Below are 23,446 nucleotides of genomic sequence, written 5' to 3' on the forward strand. Positions count from 1 at the left end.
GTTTGATCCGATTTGTACACAACATAAATGAAACAATCAGAGCATTATGGAATTTGTTTCCAAAGCTCAAGACAGGGAGGGAGACCAGGTTAACATGCCTATAACCATTACCGTAAGAGTTAACATGAAAACCCTGACAACAGATGAATCTCTGTCATGAGTTATCACTACACACTATTTGAATGACTAAAATTAAAAAAAAAAAAAAAGATGACAATGCCTGATAAATAAATATCACCTTTCCTCTCTCCCCAATCCTTTACCCCTTCTGTATGTAGTCCAGCAGGGGGGAAAAATGTATATTAGATCTCTGGAAGGGTATAAATACATCAGAAGAAGCATAGGTAGATAGATAGATAGACAGATAATGAAAGAAAAATGTGACTTTTACAAAATAACTAAAGACAAGTGGCTAAGAAAAATACCTGTATTTCCAAAAACAGCTCATACAACATGGGGAAGACAATTCACAGAAGAGCAATACTGGTAAAATATAATAAAATATCCACTCAAATTAATTTTTTTATTTATTTTTGAGAGAGAGAGAAAATATGAATATGAATGAATATGAGCAGGGGAGGGGCAGAAAGAGATGGGGAGACAGAATCTGAAGCAGGCTCCAGGCTCTGAGCTGTCAGCACAGAGCCCGATGCGGGGCTCGAACCCACGAACCACTAGATCATGACTTGAGCCAAAGTCTGATGCTTAACCAACTGAGACACCCAGGTGCCCCTCAAATTAATTTTTAAATAACAAACCATTTTCTATCTCTTAAACTAGAGGAAAAATATAAATTGCTCTACCTGCACTGCAGAGAAGTATATCTTGTTATTTTGGAAAACTATTTCATAACTTATACCAACAGCCACAAAGCATTCATTCTCTTGGAACTTCATGTCAGTTCCAGAAATCATCCTACTAAAATAATCCAAAAATTTTATTTTACTTTAAATTTTTTAAATGTCTATTTACTTCTGAGAGAGAGAGAGAGAGAGAAAGAGAGAGAGAGAAAGAGAGAGAGAGAGCTGGGGAGGGGCAGAGAAAGAGGGAGACACAGAATCCAAAGCAAGTTCCAGGCTCTGAGCTGTCAGCATAGAGCCTGACGCGGGGCTCAAACTCATGGACCGTGATGTGAGATCATGACCTGAGCTGAAGTCGGACACTGAACTGACTTGAGCCACCCAGGCGCTCCAATAATCCAAAAATTAAAAAAAAAAAAAGTATAAAGATGCTCACTGATGTCTAGACCATTAAAGAATAGAAGAATAAGAATAGAAGGGAAACATCAGATGTTCTTATTTTGCCAATATCTTTTCACATTTTGCTCTAATTTTTCTTTAAATCCTCCTCCCTTTTCACACTTTCCCTTGGCCCGTCATTAACTACTAGGTAAGAACAAGAAGACACCTGGAGATGTAGTCTCAGCTCTGCTATTAATAATTCGACCTCGAGTGAGGCACCCGAGTGGCTCAGTCAGTTAAGTGTCCAACTCTTGATTTTTGGCTCAGGTTATGATCTCAAGGTTTGTGAGAGCGAGCCCCACATCGGGCTCTGCACTGACAGCCCGGAGCCTGCTTGGGGTTGTCTCTCTCTGCTCCTCCCCTGCACCTCCTCTCACTCACTCATTCCCTCAAAATAAATAAATAAACTTAAAAAAAAATAATTCAACCATAAGTTAAGTCAATTGTGAACTTCAAAATTTGCAATGAAATTTCATTTGCCAAGAAACACTGAAAGATGATTTCTCTCTTCAGAGAATTTATCTTTCACAGAGCATATATAACACGTATTCATACACTTAATACATTTAGGGGAGGAAGAAAACAGAACGATGGCTGGAGAAAAATAACGTGCTTTTATCAGGAAACTTCAAATATGGAAAATTAAAGACCTGTAAGACAACACGTCTGCAAAAACTGCGTTAACTCCACCCATGACCATGGATCTCTGTCAGGGACCTCACTCTGACAAAAATGGATCTCAGATTTATTTCTTTGTAACCTGGAATTCACAACAATAGTGACTTAATGAAAGTTACTTTCTGTAAGTCATAAGCCAATCAATGTGAAAACAGAATGGGACTGAAGCAATGAAGCATGATTCTGCTCTGCTCAACTCCTGCCACTGCTACAGCAGGAAACTATGCTGCTGGATATGCTCGTATCGTTGGAAACTACTCACTACACTTCTATGAGATAGGGTCTTTCTCACTTTTATACATAAAACTCACAAACTACTTAACTGCAAGTGATGATACATATACACATAGCAGAGAAGTTCTCCATTTTTCAAAACACCTGGGAGTTTTCAAACATCACTGAACAAAAGCTACACAGCATAAGAATTAACTGAGCTGAATCTTTATTTTCCATAAATTAATTTTAGCCTAATTTTAGATTTACATTAAGAGTTGCAAAGACGGTACGGAGAGTTCCCATACACCTTCACCTTACATTGCTATGGTTTACCTGTCACAAATGAAGAACCAACACTGGAATATTAACTGAACTCCACACTTTATTCAGATTTCAGTCATCTTTCCCTAGTACCTTTTTTTCAGTTCCAGGATCCCATGTAGGATTCCATATTGTATTTAGTCATCTTGTCTCTAGCTTCCTCCGGTCTGTGACACTTTCTCTTCGGTGGTGACCTTGACAGTTTTGAAGAGTAATGGCCAGGTGCTTTACAGCATGTCCCTAAATTTGATATTGTTTTTCTCCTGGCCACAATGCCATTATGGCTTATTGGCAGGAAGATCACAGAGACGAAATGTCATTCTTACTACATCATGCGAAGGTACATCTTATCAATATGACTTATTGATGATAACCTAGATTATCTGGCCATGATGCTGTTTGCCAGGTTTCTCCACTATAAAGTACCCGTCCCCCAGTAAGGTACTCTGGTAGGAAGTCATTAAGCGCAGCCTACATTTAAGGGATGGAGATATTAAGCACTACTGCCTTGAGGAGGAATATCTACATATTCAGAATTCTTCTCTAGGGGAAATTTGTCTTTTCTCTCCCACTTCTTTATTCAGTTATCAGTATGAACTCATATTTATTTATTTCATATTTTGGGTTATAATCATACTATGAAGTTTACTGTATTGTTCAAATTATTCCAGATTTGGCCATTGAGAGCTTTCAGGTTGGCTCCTGGGTCCCTTTGTGGGATGTTCCCATCCTTCTGGGTTTTTTTTTTTTAAGCACTTCAGGAACTTTAAAAAAATGTAACTTTCATATATTCTGAATATTACCACAAATTAAACATGACTTCTAACTTCTTCATTCTATAGTTACATACTAAAGTTTAAGAACTGAACATTCTCGGTGAGTTCTGAAGAGAAGAATAAACAATACTGGGAACAAGAGGAGTAAACACAGTAAAGGTCAGCACCATAACTAATTCTTATCCATGAAGTATCTGATCCGGAGGAAGATATCTGTGCTGAAACAGATTTCTCATTTGATCAACTGAGGTTCTAAAACTTAAATTGTATGTTAGCTTTCTTAGAAGTTTTAACATATGCCTGGCAACTTGAACCTCAGAATATTAATCTCCTGGTATTCACTGTTCTTTTCTTTTCAGATGTTGGAGAGGTAGGGATGAGAACACAGTGGGTATACTCATCACCTTTATCTCTGCTAAAGTCAAAATGTTCTGGCACACAATAGCACAGAAATTAATTCTCATTTTGATCTGATCTGCTTCAACACTCAGAGCTCCAAGCATGCTAATTTGCGGGTACCTGCGTGGCTCCGTTGGTTAAGCATCCAACTCTTGATTTTGGCTCAGGTCATGATCTCACAGTTGTGAGATCCAGCCTTGCACTGGGCTCTGCCCTGGACATGGAGCCTGCTTAAGATTCTCTCTCTCCCTCTGTCTCTGCGCCTACCCCCATCCCTTAACACACGTACCCTCTCTCTCTCAAAAAAAAAAAAAAAAAAAAAAGTAAATTAAAAGCATGCTATTTTGTCTGGACACAATCTGTTATCATGATCTTTTCTCCTTTATTAGTTCAATATACCATAACACAGCAAACACTGAATTTTAGGAATGACCCCACAAAGCTATTAAAATATGATTAACCTGGGGCGCCTGGGTGGCGCAGTCGGTTAAGCGTCCGACTTCAGCCAGGTCACGATCTCGCGGTCTGGGAGTTCGAGCCCTGCGTCAGGCTCTGGGCTGATGGCTCGGAGCCTGGAGCCTGTTTCCGATTCTGTGTCTCCCTCTCTCTCTGCCCCTCCCCCGTTCATGCTCTGTCTCTCTCTGTCCCAAAAATAAATAAACGTTGAAAAAAAAAAATATGATTAACCTAAATTTCTTCTCAAAGGCAACTAACTACTCTCCAATGTAAGAAAGTATTTTCCTGGATAACACATCTATAAAATGCTAGTTTCTTGCTGAAGGGGTAGACTAGCTTTAGGTTATTTCCCATTATGATGCTCCTTTATCACTGTTGACCTCTAGAGGGAGCTCAAAGTTTTTGTTACCTTTTCTGAAAGGTCAGGTCCACCCCTTCCACTAAAGTGCTATGTTCAAGATTTAAGAACATTTTATTTCGGCCTAAAAAGCAAGTTAAGTATGTGCCATCCTTTTAGCAATCCCTTGCTCCTATGAAGTAAGTAAGGCTTGACCTACTCACCTGCTCTTGGGGAAGTGGGCCCCAACCATTTCTTCCTCTCTCCCTTCCAGACCATCCTGAAGTTTTCTTGCCTACTTGGCACTGACTAGGGGTTATTACCGTAACCTGAGAGGCTGAAAGGAGGATGGCTATAAGAACTGGCGCCTAATGTTCCCCCTTGCTGACTTGTTACTTTCAGTGGAGCAGGCCAGTGTGTCAATCTTTCTCATGTCAGGGCACACACAGAATACACTGTTTGTAAGGCACGCTAGTGTAAAGATAAGATTAGGCTGTTCATGTCTGCTCAGGAACTCTAGTCAGCTAAGCGCCCCCCATCCAGCTCAGCATGCACCCCACAGGAACTGAGGGATCACTGTCTTAGCATACCTGTAATACATTCTTGGGGCCGTATCTATAAGAAACTTGTGCAGGAAATGAGAAGTCAGACTGGACTTTTCTTCACTTCACCTGCCTGTAAGACCCTGAAGAAGTAACTAAGGCTCTTAAAGATTCAGTTTCCTCATCTTTAAATACCTATCTCACAGAGTAGCTTTGAGGGCTAAACAAGCAACAGATGTAAAGAAATGAACCTTGAATCAGGCACGTGATAGGCAGGAGATGTTGGCTGGGCTTTGGGCTTTGCTGCACAAAGCAGAAGCAAGCATTGTAACCTTATCTGTTTCTAGGCTATTGAGGCCAATCTAGCTTAGGTAAAGTTCTCCAAATGGTCCAGCAAAGCTCCCTGGAGACTGAGGCTGAAGCCCTAAGTAGTAAAGTGTCATAACTGCCCTGCTTTGCTGCTTCTTTGCATATACAGATACTCTCGACCTAAGACGGGGTTACAGCCCAATAAACCCATCATAAATTGAAGTGCACGTAAATGCACCTAACTTACCCCACATCGTAGCTCAGCCTAGCTTACCTTAAATGTGCTCAGACCATTTACATTAGCCTATAATTGGGCAAAATTATCTAATTCCAAGTCTGTTTTGATAATGTGTTAAATAGCTCATTAAGTTATTGAATAACTATACTGAAAGTGAAAAACAAAATGATTATATGATAGATACAGAATCACTGTTAAGCATATTCGCTGTTTACCCTTGTGATCACATGGCCAACTGGGAGCAAATACCCTACCATCTATTGCTAGCCCAGGAAAAGATCAAAATTCAACATACAGTTTCTATGGAATGCATATTGCCTTCGTACCATCATAAAGCTGAAAAATCGTAGGTCAAACCATCATTAAGTCAGCGACTGTCTGTACACTCAAGAAGCCTCAGGCTGCAGGTTAAGATTCTGTACTCCTAGGTCTCTGGACTAAAATATCACTTTGATTATATTATGATTTTCAACAATAAAGTAAGTGCTGACAGCCTTTTTAAACACCTTTTTTCAACCTCTGACTCAGTGAACAGGAACATGTTATGTGATAGCCTCAAAAAGGACCACTGGCTATTGATGCTCATACAGAACCTACATTGTAATGTTGCCATGAGAGTCAGGGTCCATAGGGTAATTTCCAGAGATGTGTTCTGGAACGAGTCTCCCTTCTTTTTAACTTGTTCCTGGATAATCTGATATCATGTTTGGATAAAATGGAATGGAACCATACCCTCCTGCAACAAAGAACAGAAAGATAAACAGTTGCTAATACATTTACTCTATTAGGTGTGATCGTAACAAACAAGCCTTGGTGTATTTATGTTATATATAATGTTAGAATGAAGAACTTGAAACTGACCATTCTAAACCTAAAGTGACCATCTTTATTAGATGTTCACTAACTTTTAAGTGGCTCATAATTCAAACCACAAAGCAAATCACCTCATTAAAGTTGCCTTATCAAAATATGATGCAAATAGTTTCCATGGAGATTATACAGAGCAGTACTGCACAAAGCTTGTGCATCTATGTATGCATGCCTTAAGATATTTTTTAACTAGAATGGGCACCTGGTTATTAGTATCTGCCTAAAATATTTACAAACTAGGATTATTATGGCCATGCTAGAAGAACCAGAAAGCCCTTCACTGTCCATCTGTCTTGGCAGAGTCACACCCAACTCCACTTTGTTTTGACAGGATTCGTCCTGCTCGTCCTGCTCACCTACAAACCCGGTACAAAGGGGAAGTCTATTTACAGAAAGAAGTTAGAGATCATTAAGGTATGTTACAGAAAATTTTACAGACTTTACCCCAATGATTAAAGGGAGCTCACTGTGCCGTTTTAAATACGAGTAATCCAATTAGACGTGCCTTTAGATTACTCGGACTGAAGTGAAGAGAACTGGGAACTGGGAGAAGGGTAAGCAGAGGGAAGTCTGGAGACCAATCTGGAGTCACTCCAGAAATCCGGGTAAGCAATAACAGTGATCTGAGCCAGGACAGTACAGTAACAATATTATCATAAGTAGCAAACATCTAAAATGCACTTATTGTATGTTAGGTATTTAACCCTCACAACAAACCTATAAAGTTGGTTTTATTAATATCACCTGTTCCATTAACTAAACCATGGAGATACAAAGAGGGGACAGAAGTGTACAGATTTTAAAATACATTTATGAAGTATACGACGCAAGGCTTCTCAAGGCTTGATCATTGATAAGGTGTGGAGAGCTAAAGATGAAAGCAAGAAGAATAATGTCCAGGTTCTCATGGTGGTTGAATGTACTTAGTAACATTAATAGACTGATGTTTGCCTTATATCAACTATCCTTTAATAGCGTGTAAATGGCAGGTTTAAGGAAAGAAGTTAACTTCCATTGGTCATGAATGATTTCACCAAAATTCTCAACCAAAAGGAATACATCACATACTATTACAAAAAAAAGACATTTAGTCCAGAAAATTCTTTTTCCCCATCTTTTCCCTTTTTCATCCTTTTTCTCTCAGCTGAGGCAGGTTAGTTTGTTTAAAGTGATACTCCTGAGCAGTGCAAATTATATTTGCACTGCAATTCATGGTCTCTAGTAAACTTTTTTTTTTTTAATTTTTTTTTCAACGTTTATTTATTTTTGGGACAGAGAGAGACAGAGCATGAACGGGGGAGGGGCAGAGAGAGAGGGAGACACAGAATCGGAAACAGGCTCCAGGCCCTGAGCCATCAGCCCAGAGCCTGACGCGGGGCTCGAACTCACGGACCACGAGATCGTGACCTGGCTGAAGTCAGACGCTTAACCGACTGCGCCACCCAGGCGCCCCTCTAGTAAACTTTTTAAAATAATTGTAATCATGCTTTTCCAATGATTTGAGATTTTCACATGATTCCATTCTCAAAGACGCAATTTCTTTCATGAATCTCACTGAAAAATAAAGTTCTACATTAAAGGTTTTTCTCCATTTACTTGAACTAAAAATTTATTCCTCTAATTCTGGAAACTGGTGTTTTTTATAAATCTTGTGCACTTGTTGTTTTGCTCATTTTTAGGACGGTCATTCCTTCCACAATATTTGAGTGAGCACCTACCACATGCTAGGCACTCTAGGTCAAGCTAGCATTTCTAGCTGCTGGGGGTACAAGAGTAAATAAATATCCCTGCCTTCATGGAACATACATGCTAGTGACAGAGACGTATTATAAACAAATAAATATAAAATGTATCAGGGCAGTATAAATAGAACAGAAATAAAAATAGAAAAATACAAAGACCAACAAGAGAAGAAAAGTAATGAGGGTGGGGCATTATTTCAGGTAGAGTGGTCAGAGCTTTAAAGCCTCTCTGAGGAGGTAACTTAGGCAGAGACCAAACAGGGAATTAGTCATCCAAACTTGTAAAGGAAAGTATTTCAAGCAGGCAGCCTAAGTAGAAATGTTGCTATATTTGACAAGACTAATTACATAATAAGGTGGTAGAGGAGATGGAGCATTTGGCCGAGGCCAGATATACATACAGCCTCAGAGGCCATGGGAGAAGGACTGTGGCTTTGTTTTAAGAATGAGAAGTCCTCGCAGAATTTCTATCTTGTTTTAAAGTGATTATCTGTTGTGCGACTACAGCACAAAATGGGGGGTGGGGGTGGGGAAGGAGAATGGTTCCTAAATTACTGCAGTAGCATAAGCAAAGATGATGATGGTCTGAGCTAAGGTGGTGGCCACAAAGATGGACAGATTCAGAACACATTCTGAAGAGAGCACTGCCAGAATTAGCGGATGGATGGAGGTTCTCAAAGGAGGATTCCAAGGTCTTAGAACCCAACCCAATGGAGGAAAAGCAGTGTCATTTACTGGCAAGAGACACACCAGAAAACAGCAGGTTCTGGTTAAGAAAGGAGCCAAGAATTTCATTTTTATAACTTTAGTATGGATTTCAACCACACATGCAGTAGAAATGTCACACAGGCAGCTAGATAGATTTGAGAGCAGTTTAGGGAAGGAAGGAGAGACACAAATTAAGGCATCATCGGCTAACAGAAGGCATTTAAAGACTAGATATGATTTCCTGGTGAATGATTACAGAAAACAAGAGGTGTGGCCTGAGGGCTGGGCCTTGAGCTCTCCCGCACCTAGCACTAAGCTAGCTAGTAAAGGACACTGCACAGGGAACTACCAGTAAGGTAGGAAGAGCTTTTGCGGAAGCCAGGCAAAGTGTTTCTAAAAGGAGGCAGGGATGAACTGTGTCCAAAAAGTGTCCAGATCAAGTAAAGTGAGGGCTGAGAAGTAAGCTTGCATTTGGTGGCATGAAGATTCTCTGTGCGATTTCAACAAAAGCGGTTTCAGTGGATTAACTGTCCTTAAAATAAAAGCTGTTTTCTGTGGCTAGCTCTGGAGTTGAGCTGTAGGAGGCTGTAATCATTGCTCTGACACTCTGAAATTTAGCTTATGAAGGACATTGTCTTCAGATCTGCCATGAACGGAGATTTTCCCTTTTATGTATCTTGGGTTATTCTGAGAAACAGAGGGTTAAACAAACAGGACTCTGAAGCTGATTCATCATGCTTCTGAGTTGCTGACTTCCCAGCTGCCCGGATATACTAAGAGTAGAATTTTTTCAAGAAAAGTACTCGAGTGGGGCGCCTGGGTGGCGCAGTCGGTTAAGCGTCCGACTTCAGCCAGGTCACGATCTTGCAGTCCGTGAGTTCGAGCCCCGCGTCAGGCTCTGGGCTGATGGCTCAGAGCCTGAAGCCTGTTTCCGATTCTGTGTCTTCCTCTCTCTCTGCCCCTCCCCCGTTCATGCTCTGTCTCTCTCTGTCCCAAAAATAAATAAACGTTGAAAAAAAAAAATTAAAAAAAAAAAAAAAAAGAAAGAAAAGTACTCGAGTGACACACTTTCAATCATTACAAGCCTGAAAATTGCCATTCTGTTATCCTGCCTATGTGAAGTTTTAGCAATTTAAGATTCTTAGGTTGTAACAGCTTTCTCCTCAGGGTTTTCTAAATGCCACTCCACTATCTTTTAGCACCGTGCTATCCAACAAAACTTTCTACTGTAACAGAAATGTTCTATTTTGCACTGTCCAACATGGTAGCCACTTGCCACGCATAGCTATTGAGCACTTAAACTGAGGAAATGAATTTACTGTATTTTACCTAACGGATTTAACAGCCACACATAGTGCTAGAATACAGAAGACAAATGAAATGCTCATCTGATACCTTTGCAGGTAACTTGTTTCTTGTCAGGATACTTGTACTATTTATTTCTATACCTTAAAGTTTTGAAATCTTTGAAATCCATTAGGCTATTCCTAGGTATGGATCTCATTTATTTTGCTTGGTATGCACTTTAATTATTTGTAGAAGAATATTAAAAGACCCTATCTCATGGGGGTTGTAGAGAATTTCAAGTGAGTTTCAATGTGAAAAATACTTGGTACATAATAAGTGTTCAATAAATGTTAGCTATATATTCCCTGAGCCCTTTTGACCTGTTCTCTCTAGGAAAATTTTTACTGTTTCTCTGACTTTATCTTTTATATGTTTGCTCTGATCTCTCACTCTGAACCTTTATTATACATTGGATCTACTCTTTGTGTTTCTTATACTTATGCCTATATAATTTTCATCTCATTTTCTCCTCTGAACTGTGGGACTATTTCTAAAGCCCTCTGCTACCACTCCAAAAAGTTAACAGTTAAGAAGCACAAATTTCAGTTAAGAACTCTTTCCTGCTCTCTTTTTTTTTTCTTTTTTTTTTTGTTCAAGTGTTCAGGAGTCTCCTTGAGAACAGTAATTAGTTGTTTTTTAAATTGCAACATTTTCTCTTGTTTTTTGAAATAAGTCCCTATCACAGGAAATCACCTGCTCACACTGGTCACCTTCTTTTAGACTGAGCCTGTATGTGTCCACCTTTTCATGTGTTCATCTTTATAGAGAAAGGTCTATGTTTATGTAACATTTGGGAATTGTCTTAGGTTAATCAGAAAACATTTAGAACCAAGTTCAATCCTCTAGGGTGGGGGTGTGTGTGTTCACATGGTTACTTCCTGTAGTAGTTTCTCAACTGCTGCCTAACAAATTACCCCAAATTTAGCAGCTTAAAACAACAAACATGTACTCTACTCCCTCTGTTTCTGTGGATCAGGAATCTGAGTGTGGCTTAGCTGGGGGCATCCAGCTCAGGATCTTTCACAAGTCTGCAGTCAATGTGTCAGCCAGGGCCTCTATCATCTTCAAACTGGATGGTGGAAGGATCTGCTTGCAGTTCAAGTTCAAACACGTGACTGCTGGCAATCATCAGGTCTTCACTGACTGTTGGCCAGAAACACCAGCTCCTTGCCTCATAAGCTCCACAGAGAAGCTTACAAAATGGTAGATTGTTTCCCTCAGAGCAAATGAAAGAGGACAGCCCCACATGAAAGCCAAAGCCTTTCTGTAACCTAACCTCAAAAGTTTTGCCATCAAGTTAATCCATTCACTTTTGTCATACTTGGAGAAACCACCAGGTCCAGCCACACTCAAGGTCAGGGGATTAGATAAAAGACATTAATACCAGGAGGCAAGGATCATTGGGGGCAATCTTAGAGGCTGCCCGCCACACTTCCTTGGTCACCATATAGATTCAGCAATAAGTGGTCAAGTCACAGCCCTGCATGCCAAATAAGGTCACTTCAGAGCAGGAAGTTTCAACTCTGTGCTTCACAGTTAGTCCCTCTCCTGCAACCATGTGTAGCTAGCCCCTCTTTACGGATATTCTCCTTGGTGAGAAGCATTGAGTCACTTAGTTTTCAATCCTTGCTTCAAAGTACAAAATCTCATACCAATCAACTACCCTATGGACCACCCTTAAATTCTAGCTCAAAATAGGTCTTTCTTCATACCCCAGGATGGCTTCTCAACCACAAAAATGAACACCAAGCTAACCAGAAAGAACTTCCCTCACTATATTTCTTTCTCATTTGTACCTTTTCCTGCCAAAATTGTTTTTAGTTTAGTTATGGCATGCTTCCAGGGTTTCCAAGGAGACTGAACTCTCCCATTATCTTGTTGGTCATTTCGGTGTGTGTCTGTCTGTTTTAACACATGGACTTAGATCATCATCTTCCACCGGAAGTCAACACAGCGGATTTGTTTAAGTAAAGCACTTTACACATTCTTTAAAAGACTCTGTTTTGATAAATAGGACAGGAAATGCCTGTTGGTTTTCCTACCCATGTAATTCAGTTCTATTGTTGGATAAAACAAAGATGTTTTAATCTACATCATCAATCCCCAGGAAACATCCTACTATGGTAATTTAACTAAATTTTGATGATTTCCAAAAAATGCAATGTCACCAAGCCTAGCACAGGAACACTTTAACAATATACCCATATAATCTTAAAAGGAATCAGACACACAGCTGCTCAGCAGCACAAACTACCACATCACACATGGTTGTAAAGAAGCCCCTACAACTACATGCCAGCAGTAGATACCTTGCACTGCGAAAAGAACCTTACATTAATCAAACACAAACCTTAAGTCAGAACACCAACAGCATTCTAACTCACAAACCAAAATATCCATTTTTTATTTAACAATGTAAAAAGTTTCGGGGCGCCTGGGTGGCGCAGTCGGTTAAGCGTCCGACTTCAGCCAGGTCACAATCTCGCGGTCCGTGGGTTCGAGCCCCGCGTCAGGTTCTGGGCTGATGGCTCAGAGCCTGGAGCCTGTTTCCGATTCTGTGTCTCCCTCTCTCTTTGCCCCTCCCCCGTTCATGCTCTGTCTCTCTCTGTCCCAAAAAAATAAACGTTGAAAAAAAAAATTTTTTTAAAAACAAAAAAAAAAACAATGTAAAAGGTTTCCCTACCACATTACTCCTTTACCCCATCCACACTCCCCTGGAAATAATTTATTTGCCCTATTTTCTTAGAATCCTAATAAACAGGTTAGGAGAACCAACAAAAACTAAATCAGATGGCAACAAATTTTCTCATCCGATGATACACTGGTATAGGGTGTACTCTCTCCAGGATAATCAGACTTCAGGTTTCTTGTCCTCTGCTGATGAATATGCAAGAAACAGAATTAAGAAGGGACTTAACACAATGACATTAAGCACAAAAACATACTACTGCACGAGACCTAACCTACACAAGCAGCCAACCTGTACAGACAGGTAGGGCAGAGTGTCCGAGGGATAAACCCTGTATCTGAGCTCTCATCAGATTTCTAGGTGATACATTCTTAGTCAAAGAAAAGGGATTTTCAAACATCTTAGCACTCTACTTAAGGAATACAATTACTTATAATCTCAGCAAAGTTGCAGAACACAAAATCAACACACACAACTCAACTGTGCTTCTAAACACTAACAATGAACAACCCCAAAAGGAAATCATGTAAACAATTCACTTTATGATAGCATCAAAAAGAATAAAACATTTATGAATAAATTTAGTCAATAAGGTGAAAGACGTATACTGAAAATTATAAAACATTGCTAAAAGAAAATTTAAAAATAAATGGAAAGACATCCCTTGTTCACGAACTAGAAGATTTACTACTGTCAAGATATCAATACTACCCAAAGTGATCCACAGATTTAATGCAATCCCTATCAATGTCTAGGTCCATTTATTGCAGAAATAGGAAAATCAATCCTAACATTTGGAATCTGAAGGGACCTGAATAGCCAAAACAATCTTGGGCAGGGGGAGGGGGGAGTTGGAGGTTTCACTCTTCCTTATTTCAAAAAACACTACAGAGCTACCACAATCAAAATAGTGTGATACTGACATAAACGCAGATACACAGACCAATGAACAGCACCCAGAGATAATCACTATTCTATTCTGCCTATGGTCACATGGGCCCCCACATATGGTCAAATGCTTACTGACAACGTCTTTTCAACACCTGGTGCTAGGAAAACTAGATAACCACATGCAAAAGAATGAAGGTTGACCTCTTATCTTACACCATTTACAAAAATTAACGTAAAATGGATCAAAGACCTAAACATTAGACATAAAATTTTAAGAAAACAGGGAAAAAGGCCTCAGGACATTGGATTTGGCAATGCTTTCTTGACTATGATGCTGAAAAAAGGGTAAATTGAACATCGTCAAAATAAAAGCTTTTCGTGCATCAAAGGACACAAAAGTGAAAAGGCAACCCATGGAATGAGAGAAAATATGTGCAAATCATATACCTGACAAGGAATTATATCCAGAATATATATAGAACTCCTGAAACTCATCAATTAAAAAAAAAAATTAAAAATAGGCAAGGGAATTGGAAAAACATTTCTCTTAAAGGAGATATACAAACAGACAAAAATACATAAAAAGATGTGCAACATAACCAGTCATCAGGAAAATATAAATCAAAACCACATCGAGACACCACTTCATATCCGTTAGAATGGCTATTATCAAAAACAAATACCAAAAATAGTGTTGGGGAGAACGTGGAGAAATTAAAACCCATGTACACTGCTGGTGAAAATGTAAAGCAGAACAGCCACTGTGGAACAGTATGGTGCTTCTCAAAAAGTTAAACACAGAATTAGCTTATGATTCAGCAATTGCACTTCTGGCTACAGACCCAAATACTCTAAGGGACTTGAATAGATATTGGAACACCAATGTTGAATAGCAGCATTATTCATGATAGCCAAAAAGTGGGAACAATCCAAATGTGTATCAACAGATGATTGGATAAACAAAGTGGTATTAAATACAATGGAGGAAGGAAACTGACACAATCTCTAACATGGATAAGCTCTGAGCACTGTTATGGACTGAATGCTGAGTTTTTTTACCTCCTCCATTCTATATTTGTATCTTTTTTCTCCTGCAGTGAGAACCCTAGTTCCCTAATCTGTAGCTATCTTTTGTCAGAATATGAAGGTGAAAACAATCTGGATCTTTGATGAAATAAGCCCAGAATTCATGTTGAAATCCTAACCTTCAGTGATATGAGGATGTGGGGCCTTTGTGAGGTGATTAGGTCATAAGGGTAGAGCCCTCATGAATGGGATTAGTGTCATTACATAAGACATCCCAAAAAGCTCTCTCACCCCTTCTGCCATATGAGGACACAGTGAGAGGACAGCCATCTGTGAACCAAGAAAGCCAGCCCTGATCAGATACAGAATCAGCTGGCGCCCTGATTTTGGACTTTCCACAACTGTGAGAAATAAATTGTTTAAGCGACCCAGTCTATGGTAGTTTGTTATGGCAGACGGAACAGATTAAGGTAAGGACATTATGCCATGTGAAATAAACCAGTCAAACACTGGTATATTGAAGACAAACACTGTATAATTGCCCTTTTATGAGGTACCTAGAGCAATCAAATTCACAGAGACCGAAGTAGAATGGGAGTTGCCAGGAATTGGGAAACAGGAGAATGGAAGTTACTGTTTAATGGGAATGAGTTTCAGTTTGGTAAGATGAAAAAAGTTCTCAGGCACCTGGCTGGCTCAGGTGGAGAAGCATGCAACTCTTGATCTCGCAGTTCTAAATTCGAGCCCCATGTTGGGTGTAGGGATTACTTGACAATAGAATCTTAAAAAAAATTCTGGAGATGGACGAAGGTGATGGTTGCACAATGTGCACATACTTAATGCCAATAAACTGTACACTGAAAATGATTAAAAAACAGTAAGTCTAATATATATTTTATCACAATAAAAAAAGTATTTGTTATCCCTCACAAGAAATCCCAGTATAGAGCAATTAAATGCAGGGTTAATCCACTGGTTTATCTCATCAAAGATCCAAATTCTTATCATCTTCATATTCTGACAAAAGATAGCTACAGATTTGGGAATTGAGGTTCTCACTGTAAGAGGAAAAAGATACAAATATAGGCTGGGGGAGGTAAAAAAGAACTCTCCGGTATTCAATCTAAATTGGCAGATCTGTAGAAATTAATATTTTCCTAATTCCATCACAAACTATTTTAGTCATCTGCAACAGTAGGTAGAAAACTCAGGGTCACTCTTGTTTTATCCATAAAGCCATCCCATATTATTTTGTGCATATTCCAGATACCTAATTATTTCATCCATATTTCAAAGGTATCTCTAAAAGATAAAGGCACCATTTTTAATATAACCAAACACTATCATACCTGGGGGAAAAAAGGCAAACAGTACTTCCTTAATATCAAATATCCACGATACTGTATATGTTCAAATTTCTAATTCGTATGTAAGATAATTTTTTAAAACTTTTTTAGCTGTCTGAATTACAATACAGTAAGTTTTACAAACTACAATTGACTGATATATTTTGTAAGTCCCTTTTGAAAAAACAAGGTATTATAGTTCATCCTGTACAAACTCAAAAATTAAAAACTGCAAAATCCTTTTAATTTCCTAGCTGTCTAGAAAAAAATGACATTCCAGTAGTAAAGAAAACACTTAGCACCTAAAATGGCTTCTAAATACCATTCCCTATTAAAAGAACCCAAAACTTCTTAGAAAAATATTGATTCCAAGTCTGAGGCAGAAAAGTTACACTCTTGAAACATCTTGTGTCAGAAAAATAGGGAGTGATCAAAGACTAACTTGGGCGTGCAATGGGGGCACAGGAGGGACTTGATTGGTCTCTCTCACAGACCAAATTTAGGACCATTTAAGCATCAAAAGGAACAGTGGCACTGACAGATTAGGGGACATTAACAGATTAATACACAGAATAACAAAAGAACCTGTAAATCCACAATGGTACTAAAAAAGGGAGAGAGTTGGGAGATTAGGAAATTCTGAGGCACCAATGTAATTACTACCTACCTCAGGTAAGGACCATCAATGAATGCTTATTAATTACAAAAAAAAAAAAAAGTTTTTGCTTTGTTTTTTTGAGAGATCTGGCAACCACTACATGATCAAGTGATCAAATTAACAATTGTCAATAATGGGACAAATTTACATGATTTGATGTTCTGCCAAGAATGTTTAACCTGGATTTTATATGAGGAAACAGCAAAATCCAGAAAGTATGGTATTTTAGAAAACAAGCTTTGACTCTTCAAATTTAACAGAATGCTTTGACTGGATCCTGGACTAAAAAAAAAAAAAAAAATTTTTTAAGGACAGTTTTTGAGCCACTTGCGGAGGTTTAAATATGGACTATATAACAGAGAGCATTTATGTTAAATTTCTTGGGTATGATAATGTTATTGTTTAAGAGAAAGTCTTCTTAAGAGATTAATGCTAAGTTATTTAAGGGTAAAGCATATGCTGCTTCCAACATGTTTTCAAAAGATTTGGGGACAAGAATGCAGGTGTAAGTATGAGAGAAGAGATAAAGCAAACGTGCCAACATGCTTGTAATTGGTGAATATGATTAAATAATAGTTATAGTAGTATTTTTCAACTTCTTTGCGGGCTTAAAAATTTTCAGAATAGAGGTGGCCTAGGTGGCTCAGTCGATCAAGCGTCTGACTTCGGCTCAGGTCATGATCTCATGGTTTGTGAGTTTGAGCCCTGTGTCAGGCTCTGTGCTGACAGCTCAGAGCCTGGAATCTGCTTCAGATTCTGTGTCTCCTTCACTCTCTGCCCCTCCCCTGCTTGTGCTCTCTCTCTCTCTGTCTCTCAAAAATAAACAAATGTTAAAAAAAAATTATATTTTTTTCAAAATAAAAAGTTGGGACAAGGGAGAGACAGACTATAGCAGCTCTAGATATATTCTCATACATTACAGCAAAAAAAGAAAGAGAGAGAGAGAGAGAGAGAAAGAAAGAAAGAAAAAAAGAAAAAGAAAAAACAGCAGCTCTCTCTTCCTTGGGTTTCTTTTTAAAGGGCTGTGAAGCCTTTCCAAGAACCCTACCACCCCTCCACCCGCCCCCCCGCCCCGCTCCTACCCCCAGCAAAGAGCTCTTCCTATATCATTGTATAGATCTAATATTATCTGTCTGACCTCATTTTATATTTAGCTTAGCTATAAAACCATGAATCCACCTACAATGACAAAAAATGTCAGAATGAACTTCTCCCACCTAGGCAGCATGAAAACCAAGATCTAAGCTGGCAAGTTCCTGCCAAACCATCACTGAGACAGATCATCTTCCCTATTGTTCTCCCATTTTGTTCTCTACAGTTATGAGTTTCTTGCTTTCTCTTTCCCTGTTTTGATGTGCTCATTTGTTTCCTAAATCCCACATATGAGTGAAATCATAATGTATTTGTCTTTCTCAAACTGACATTTCACTTAGCATTATACTTCCCAGCTCTACCCATCTTGTTGCAAATGGCAACATATATAACAGGCTATATAATGGCACTCAAAATGGGGGAGGAGGATTCTTGCCTCCTAAAAAGGAGATGTAGGCCTATCCCGTCCCGCATCAAACAAGACACAAGAAAACTAAATTTGAAGCCATTAGTTGTTATCATTCTGTTACTACTCTAGAACCTATGTCATTATGGGTTAACCAACATTTTATCTGACAATGAAAGGTGCAGTAACATTTTTATTCTTGAACTTCCTGAAGAAAATGTCTAATATTATGTACAGATGAAGTAGGAAGGAAAGAGCAATGCACTAAGGAGTAAACAGGCCTGAGTAAAAGTTCTAACAATTACTAGCTATAACAGAGACTATCCCTGCAACTGGCCATGCCCCCTTTTCTCCTTTTAGTAAAAAAAAAAAGAAAGGGTCTCCAGGTACCCCTGTCCCTCAGCAAAACCACATAGTGTTTTAAAGAAAATGAGAGGTTAAAGAAAATTAGAAAATTCCTTATTTTAAAAAATTAGAAAATTTCCTAATTCTGACCATGCAGACAAGAGCATACTACAACACCAAGACAGAAGAAACCTGGGATCCTGGAAAATCACTGGCAAAGGCAGCTTATCCACTCTGGACTACTCTCTACCACTGTAGGATTACAGGAGAGAAATTAGCTAATTTGGGGAACCACTGTATGGGTCTTTTATAGCAGCTTGGCCTATAATAAATAATAGCTTGTAGGACTCTGGGTACTTCTCTGGGCCTCATTTTACTGGTTTACAAAACTGGAGAGAATGATTATGAGCGCTATAAATTCTTTAGCATACAGTATTTTCTATTTTAAATAAAAGTGTGTACATTTAGTAAAATTAAAGTCTCAAATATTTAAAAATGGGATGACATGTGAAAACACCTTGTTCAATTTACCTGCCCATTCAAAATATAATTACAAAATGCCCACTAAGTGCCAAATACTGTTATGTACCTCCAACTATTCAAAATGCTAAGAATAAAGTGATAAAACAAAAGTTTATTCCCTTGTGCATGAAACTGAAAATGTGAGAGGAAGCCTACAATATGCAAGTCAACAATAAACAAACAAGATTATTCCAAATAATGGCAAGAGTATTTGAAAAAGAAAAAAAAGGGCAGAGAACACAGAGTTATCTAGGGTTAGGAGGGGAATCAGTTAATTTACACAGGGCCACACAAAAGTCTAGGTAAAGTTTATTCCAGATTTAAAAGGGCAAGTCTGAAGCCCTCAGCAAGAACAAGACGGTGTTTGTTCATGGACCACCAAGAAAGCCCAGGTGACTGGAGCTACTAGTGAGCAAGGAAAGAAAGAAAACATCTAAGGCAGGCAGAGGCAGCATGGTACTGGGCCAGCATTTGACTAGATCTCAGGGTCGTTAAGTTGAAACCACAATGGGTGTAGAGATCACTTAAAAATAAAATCTGTAAAACAGAAAAAGTATAAAACTGTTTTATTACTAATATCAGAGGATGAGAGCTCCCCCTGAAAAACAGAGAAAAATTATTACTCCCTCTATATCTGGGCTTCAGGAACAATGATAATTCCCAACAGAAAATTATGATCTTAGCTGCCCTGCAATCAGTAAGTGACTATAATCTTACATTCTACTTATAAATGTCTTTACTCATAAACATTTTAATTAATTAAAACCAATTTTAGGAGTAGAAATAAAACTTAAACTCATCTGCATCTAATAAAGCTAACACCTCTGATATTTTAAATACATGAATAAATTTCACATATGCACTCACTCAACAAATATTTCATGAGCACCTAGTATGTATGCCACACATGGTGGCAAGTGCTTTATTAACAGTAAATAAAGATCCACCCTTTACAGAGCTTAACAGAATATATGTCAAAGTTTTAAAATGATAGTAAAAAATTTTTAAAAATCTCACTGCTTTTGGCTGATTCCTTAATGCCTAAAATTTAGGTTTGAAAGAGCAAGTTAGTGTCTTTTAACTTGTCATCCTTTGCTGTACTTGAGGGAAAGAATTACACAATATTTTAAACTTTAGTATATTAAAAACAAATAGTACACAACCTTAGAATTTAGATCTAAGAAAAAATCGTCTGCTTTTATATAGAAAAAAACAAATACAAATTCTGTGAATTCTACTGTTTCATGGTAGACGAAGTGATTACCAAGTGTTCTGGGACATGAAGGAAAATCGTACTATAAACATTTTATTGATACACTTGTTAAACACAGAAATTCAAAACTCCTTTCTCTCTCCCCTCTAGATCCCACTAAAATGACAATACATGAATAAAAACAGTTTAAGAGAGTAAGAACAAAGGAACGTTCAGGGAAACAGCTGAAGGAAGACAACAACAAATGTGATGGAAAATGGAAAGCAGGTAACTCACAGAATAAAATAAACTGAAACCTAAGAACGTATGGAAGGAGTTGCCAAGAGAGGCAAGCAGAATCACCCTGCAGACCCTGCAAAGGGTCAAGAAAGGACAACAGTGAGGAATAAGGCTCCAAACAGGACTACCAGTTAAAACATCTGTTTAAGATGCAAGAAGCCCCATTCTCAAAGAACCACTTTAACTTTCTGAACTGGCTGGATCAAAGACGGTAGGTGGGAGCTAAGGCTTATGGTGAAGTACCACACTGAAAACAAGATTAAGTTAGAGGGCACGTAAAACAACGAGCTGCTCAGTCATGTTCTTGGCTCCCAAAATATCCGCAGCCAGGCTTGAATATAAGTACCCCCCCACACACACACCTAACCCCATACAAGCTTCCTTCTGAGACAGGACACTGGAAGTTCCCTCTCACTGAAACAGTGAGAGTCCCAGGTTTAACACCTTACTGTGAAGCTCACAGCTGACTAGATCTGTCAGTGCTCACGGCGTTTCCAGTCTATTTCTCAGCTCCTCATTCTTAAATGCTATGGACAACCAAGGATTACCAGATAGTGCAATCTGCTGACATAAATAAGAAAAAAGGAACGTGAAAGAAATGGAATGCCAAGATTAGAAAAAATTTAAAACATTAGTCTTCTCAGAGCGCCTCAGTGGCTCAGTCAGTTGGGCCTCTGACTTCGGCTCAGGTCCCAATCTCATGTTTTGTGAGTTCGAGCCCCACATCGGGCTCTGTGCTGACATCTCGAAGCCTGTAGTCAGTTTCGGATTGTGACTCCCTCTCTCTCTGTCCCTCCCCTGCTCGTGTGCTCACTCTCTCTCTCTTAAAAATAAACGACCATTAAAAAAAAAAAAATCAATCTTCTCTAAAAGAAAGGTTGCTGAAAAAGGAACAAAGGAGCTCTTAAAACATAACTGAAAACGTAAAACATCTGTGAAAGAGTTGAAAACAAAATTGACGATTTCTGGAACACAGAACAAAACATAAAGAGAAGAAAAAAATTGGAGGATCGGTGTAAAAAGCCCAAGATCCATATAATAGGAGTTACAGAAAGAACAAATAAAATAGAGAAGGAAAAACCTAAAGGAAAAGAATCCACAAGTTGAAACGGCCCAATGACGACTAGCCCAGTATCAAGGCACATCATCCAAACAGGAAAAAAGAAGAGTAAACAGCATGGCATCAGGCTTCTCAAATGCAGTGACAGACACTAGCAGACAAAAGAAATGCCTTTCAGGGTGTCTGGGTGGCTCAGTCGGTTAAGCATCTGACTCTCGATTTCAGTTCAGGTCACGAGCTCATGGTTCATGAGTCCGGTTCATGAGTTCAAGCTCCACATTAGGCTCCGTGCTGTAAGCTTGGGATTCTCTCTCCCTCTCTTCCGCTCGTGTGCACACACACTCTCAAGATACGTTAAAAAAAAGAAGAAAAAACTCCTTCCGAATTCTGAGGAAAAATTATTTCCAATAACCAGCCCAACTTTGAAGTGGGAAAGTAATGTAAAGACAACTTCTCCAGGCAAGCGAAATCTCCAAGCGTGTACCACCCATGAAATCTTTCTTGTGAAATACTGGATGGTACACACCACTAAAATGAGGGAGCAAACCAAAAAAGGAAGTTATGGAATCCAGGAATAAGGAGATCCAACACAGAAGAAGCAAAAGGAATTCCCATGATGGTGAAGTAAAAATAAGAACGAAGGAAAGGACAAGGACAACAGCTGTGCAATAAACTTAGAAAAAAGCCAGGCCATATCAAAGGATAGATAGAGCTCAAGGCAAAAGTAAAAGTGATAGAACATCTGATGTCCTTCAATATACTGACAGGAGATTTAGTCACCTGTCAGAAAATCTAAGGTGGTTTCGTGATAGATTCACAGAAAACAAAGCAAATCACTCGAGACTGAAACAACAAAATGGAGAAAACACCAGAAGGTGGGGTATGTATGTACGTTATCTGATTCTTTTGACAATGAAGAAAATCATATTGAAAGGTGCAGAAAGAAAATAGCAGCGACAGACTAAAAACAACAACAAACTAAAATCAAGGTAATTATTAACTCTGGAGAAAAGAGCATAGCAGCACAGGGTATATGGACACAATCATGTCCACTCTTATATGAGGTTCCTATGGCTACTGTAACAAATTAGCACAAATTTGGTGGCTTAACAGCACACTGAAGTTCTGGAACCCAGAAGCCCAAAACTCAGTTGCACTGGATTCAAGGTACGAGCCTGGCTAGGCTTCTTTCTAGAGACTCAAGGAAGAATTTGGTTTCTCTGCTTTTTAAACTCTGGAGACCACCTGCATTCCTCGGCTTAAGACCCTTCCCCTGTATCTCCAACCTCTTGCTTCTGGTATCACATCTACTACTTCCTCCTTAGATCTTATCTCCCTCTTTTCCTTGCAAGCTTCCTTGTGATTACATTTAGGGCCAGGATAATCTCAAATAACCTCCTTAGATCAAAATCATTAATTTAATCCCATCTCTGCTCCCTCTCCGGTGAAGTAAATTCACTTGTTCTGGGGATTAGGATGTGGGTTTCTTTGAGGGGCAGGGGAGAGCATTAGTCAGCCTACCACAACACTGAACACTGGTTTAAACAACAATAATAATGGTATAGCAATATTGAGAAAACAGGAGCAGTAAGAGAGGCAGAACAGAACTCTTAACTACCATTTACTTCTGAGGACATCTAAAATGGATAAACAGCTGCTATGTACTTAGAAATAGGAAAATAAACCAGTTGAAAAGTGTGGGGAAGGGGACTCAAGGTGATTACAGGTTAAAGGGACAG

At 38.9% G+C, this 23,446-nt stretch overlaps 1 protein-coding gene across 4 annotated transcripts in view; it reads right to left on the bottom strand.

Moving 5' to 3' along the window:
- The window catches only part of PPP2R2A (protein phosphatase 2 regulatory subunit Balpha), an 86,022-nt gene that overhangs the window by 42,921 nt on the left and 19,655 nt on the right, over positions 1–23,446 (bottom strand). For 2 of the 4 annotated variants that reach the window (XM_086703419.1, XM_086703418.1), the window contains exon 2: positions 6,111–6,249. The exons of the other annotated variants lie outside the window; for them this stretch is intronic. In XM_086703419.1, coding sequence (XP_086559545.1) covers positions 6,111–6,126 — 16 coding nt within the window. In that variant the 5' untranslated portion in view covers positions 6,127–6,249. The remainder of the gene's footprint in view (positions 1–6,110; positions 6,250–23,446) is intronic. 4 annotated transcript variants of the gene reach the window in all.

The sequence above is a fragment of the Puma concolor genome, chromosome B1, assembly GCF_028749965.1.
Source record: "Puma concolor isolate L17-30 chromosome B1, mPumCon1.1.hap2, whole genome shotgun sequence".
In the NCBI taxonomy this organism is placed as follows: Eukaryota; Metazoa; Chordata; class Mammalia; order Carnivora; family Felidae; genus Puma; species Puma concolor.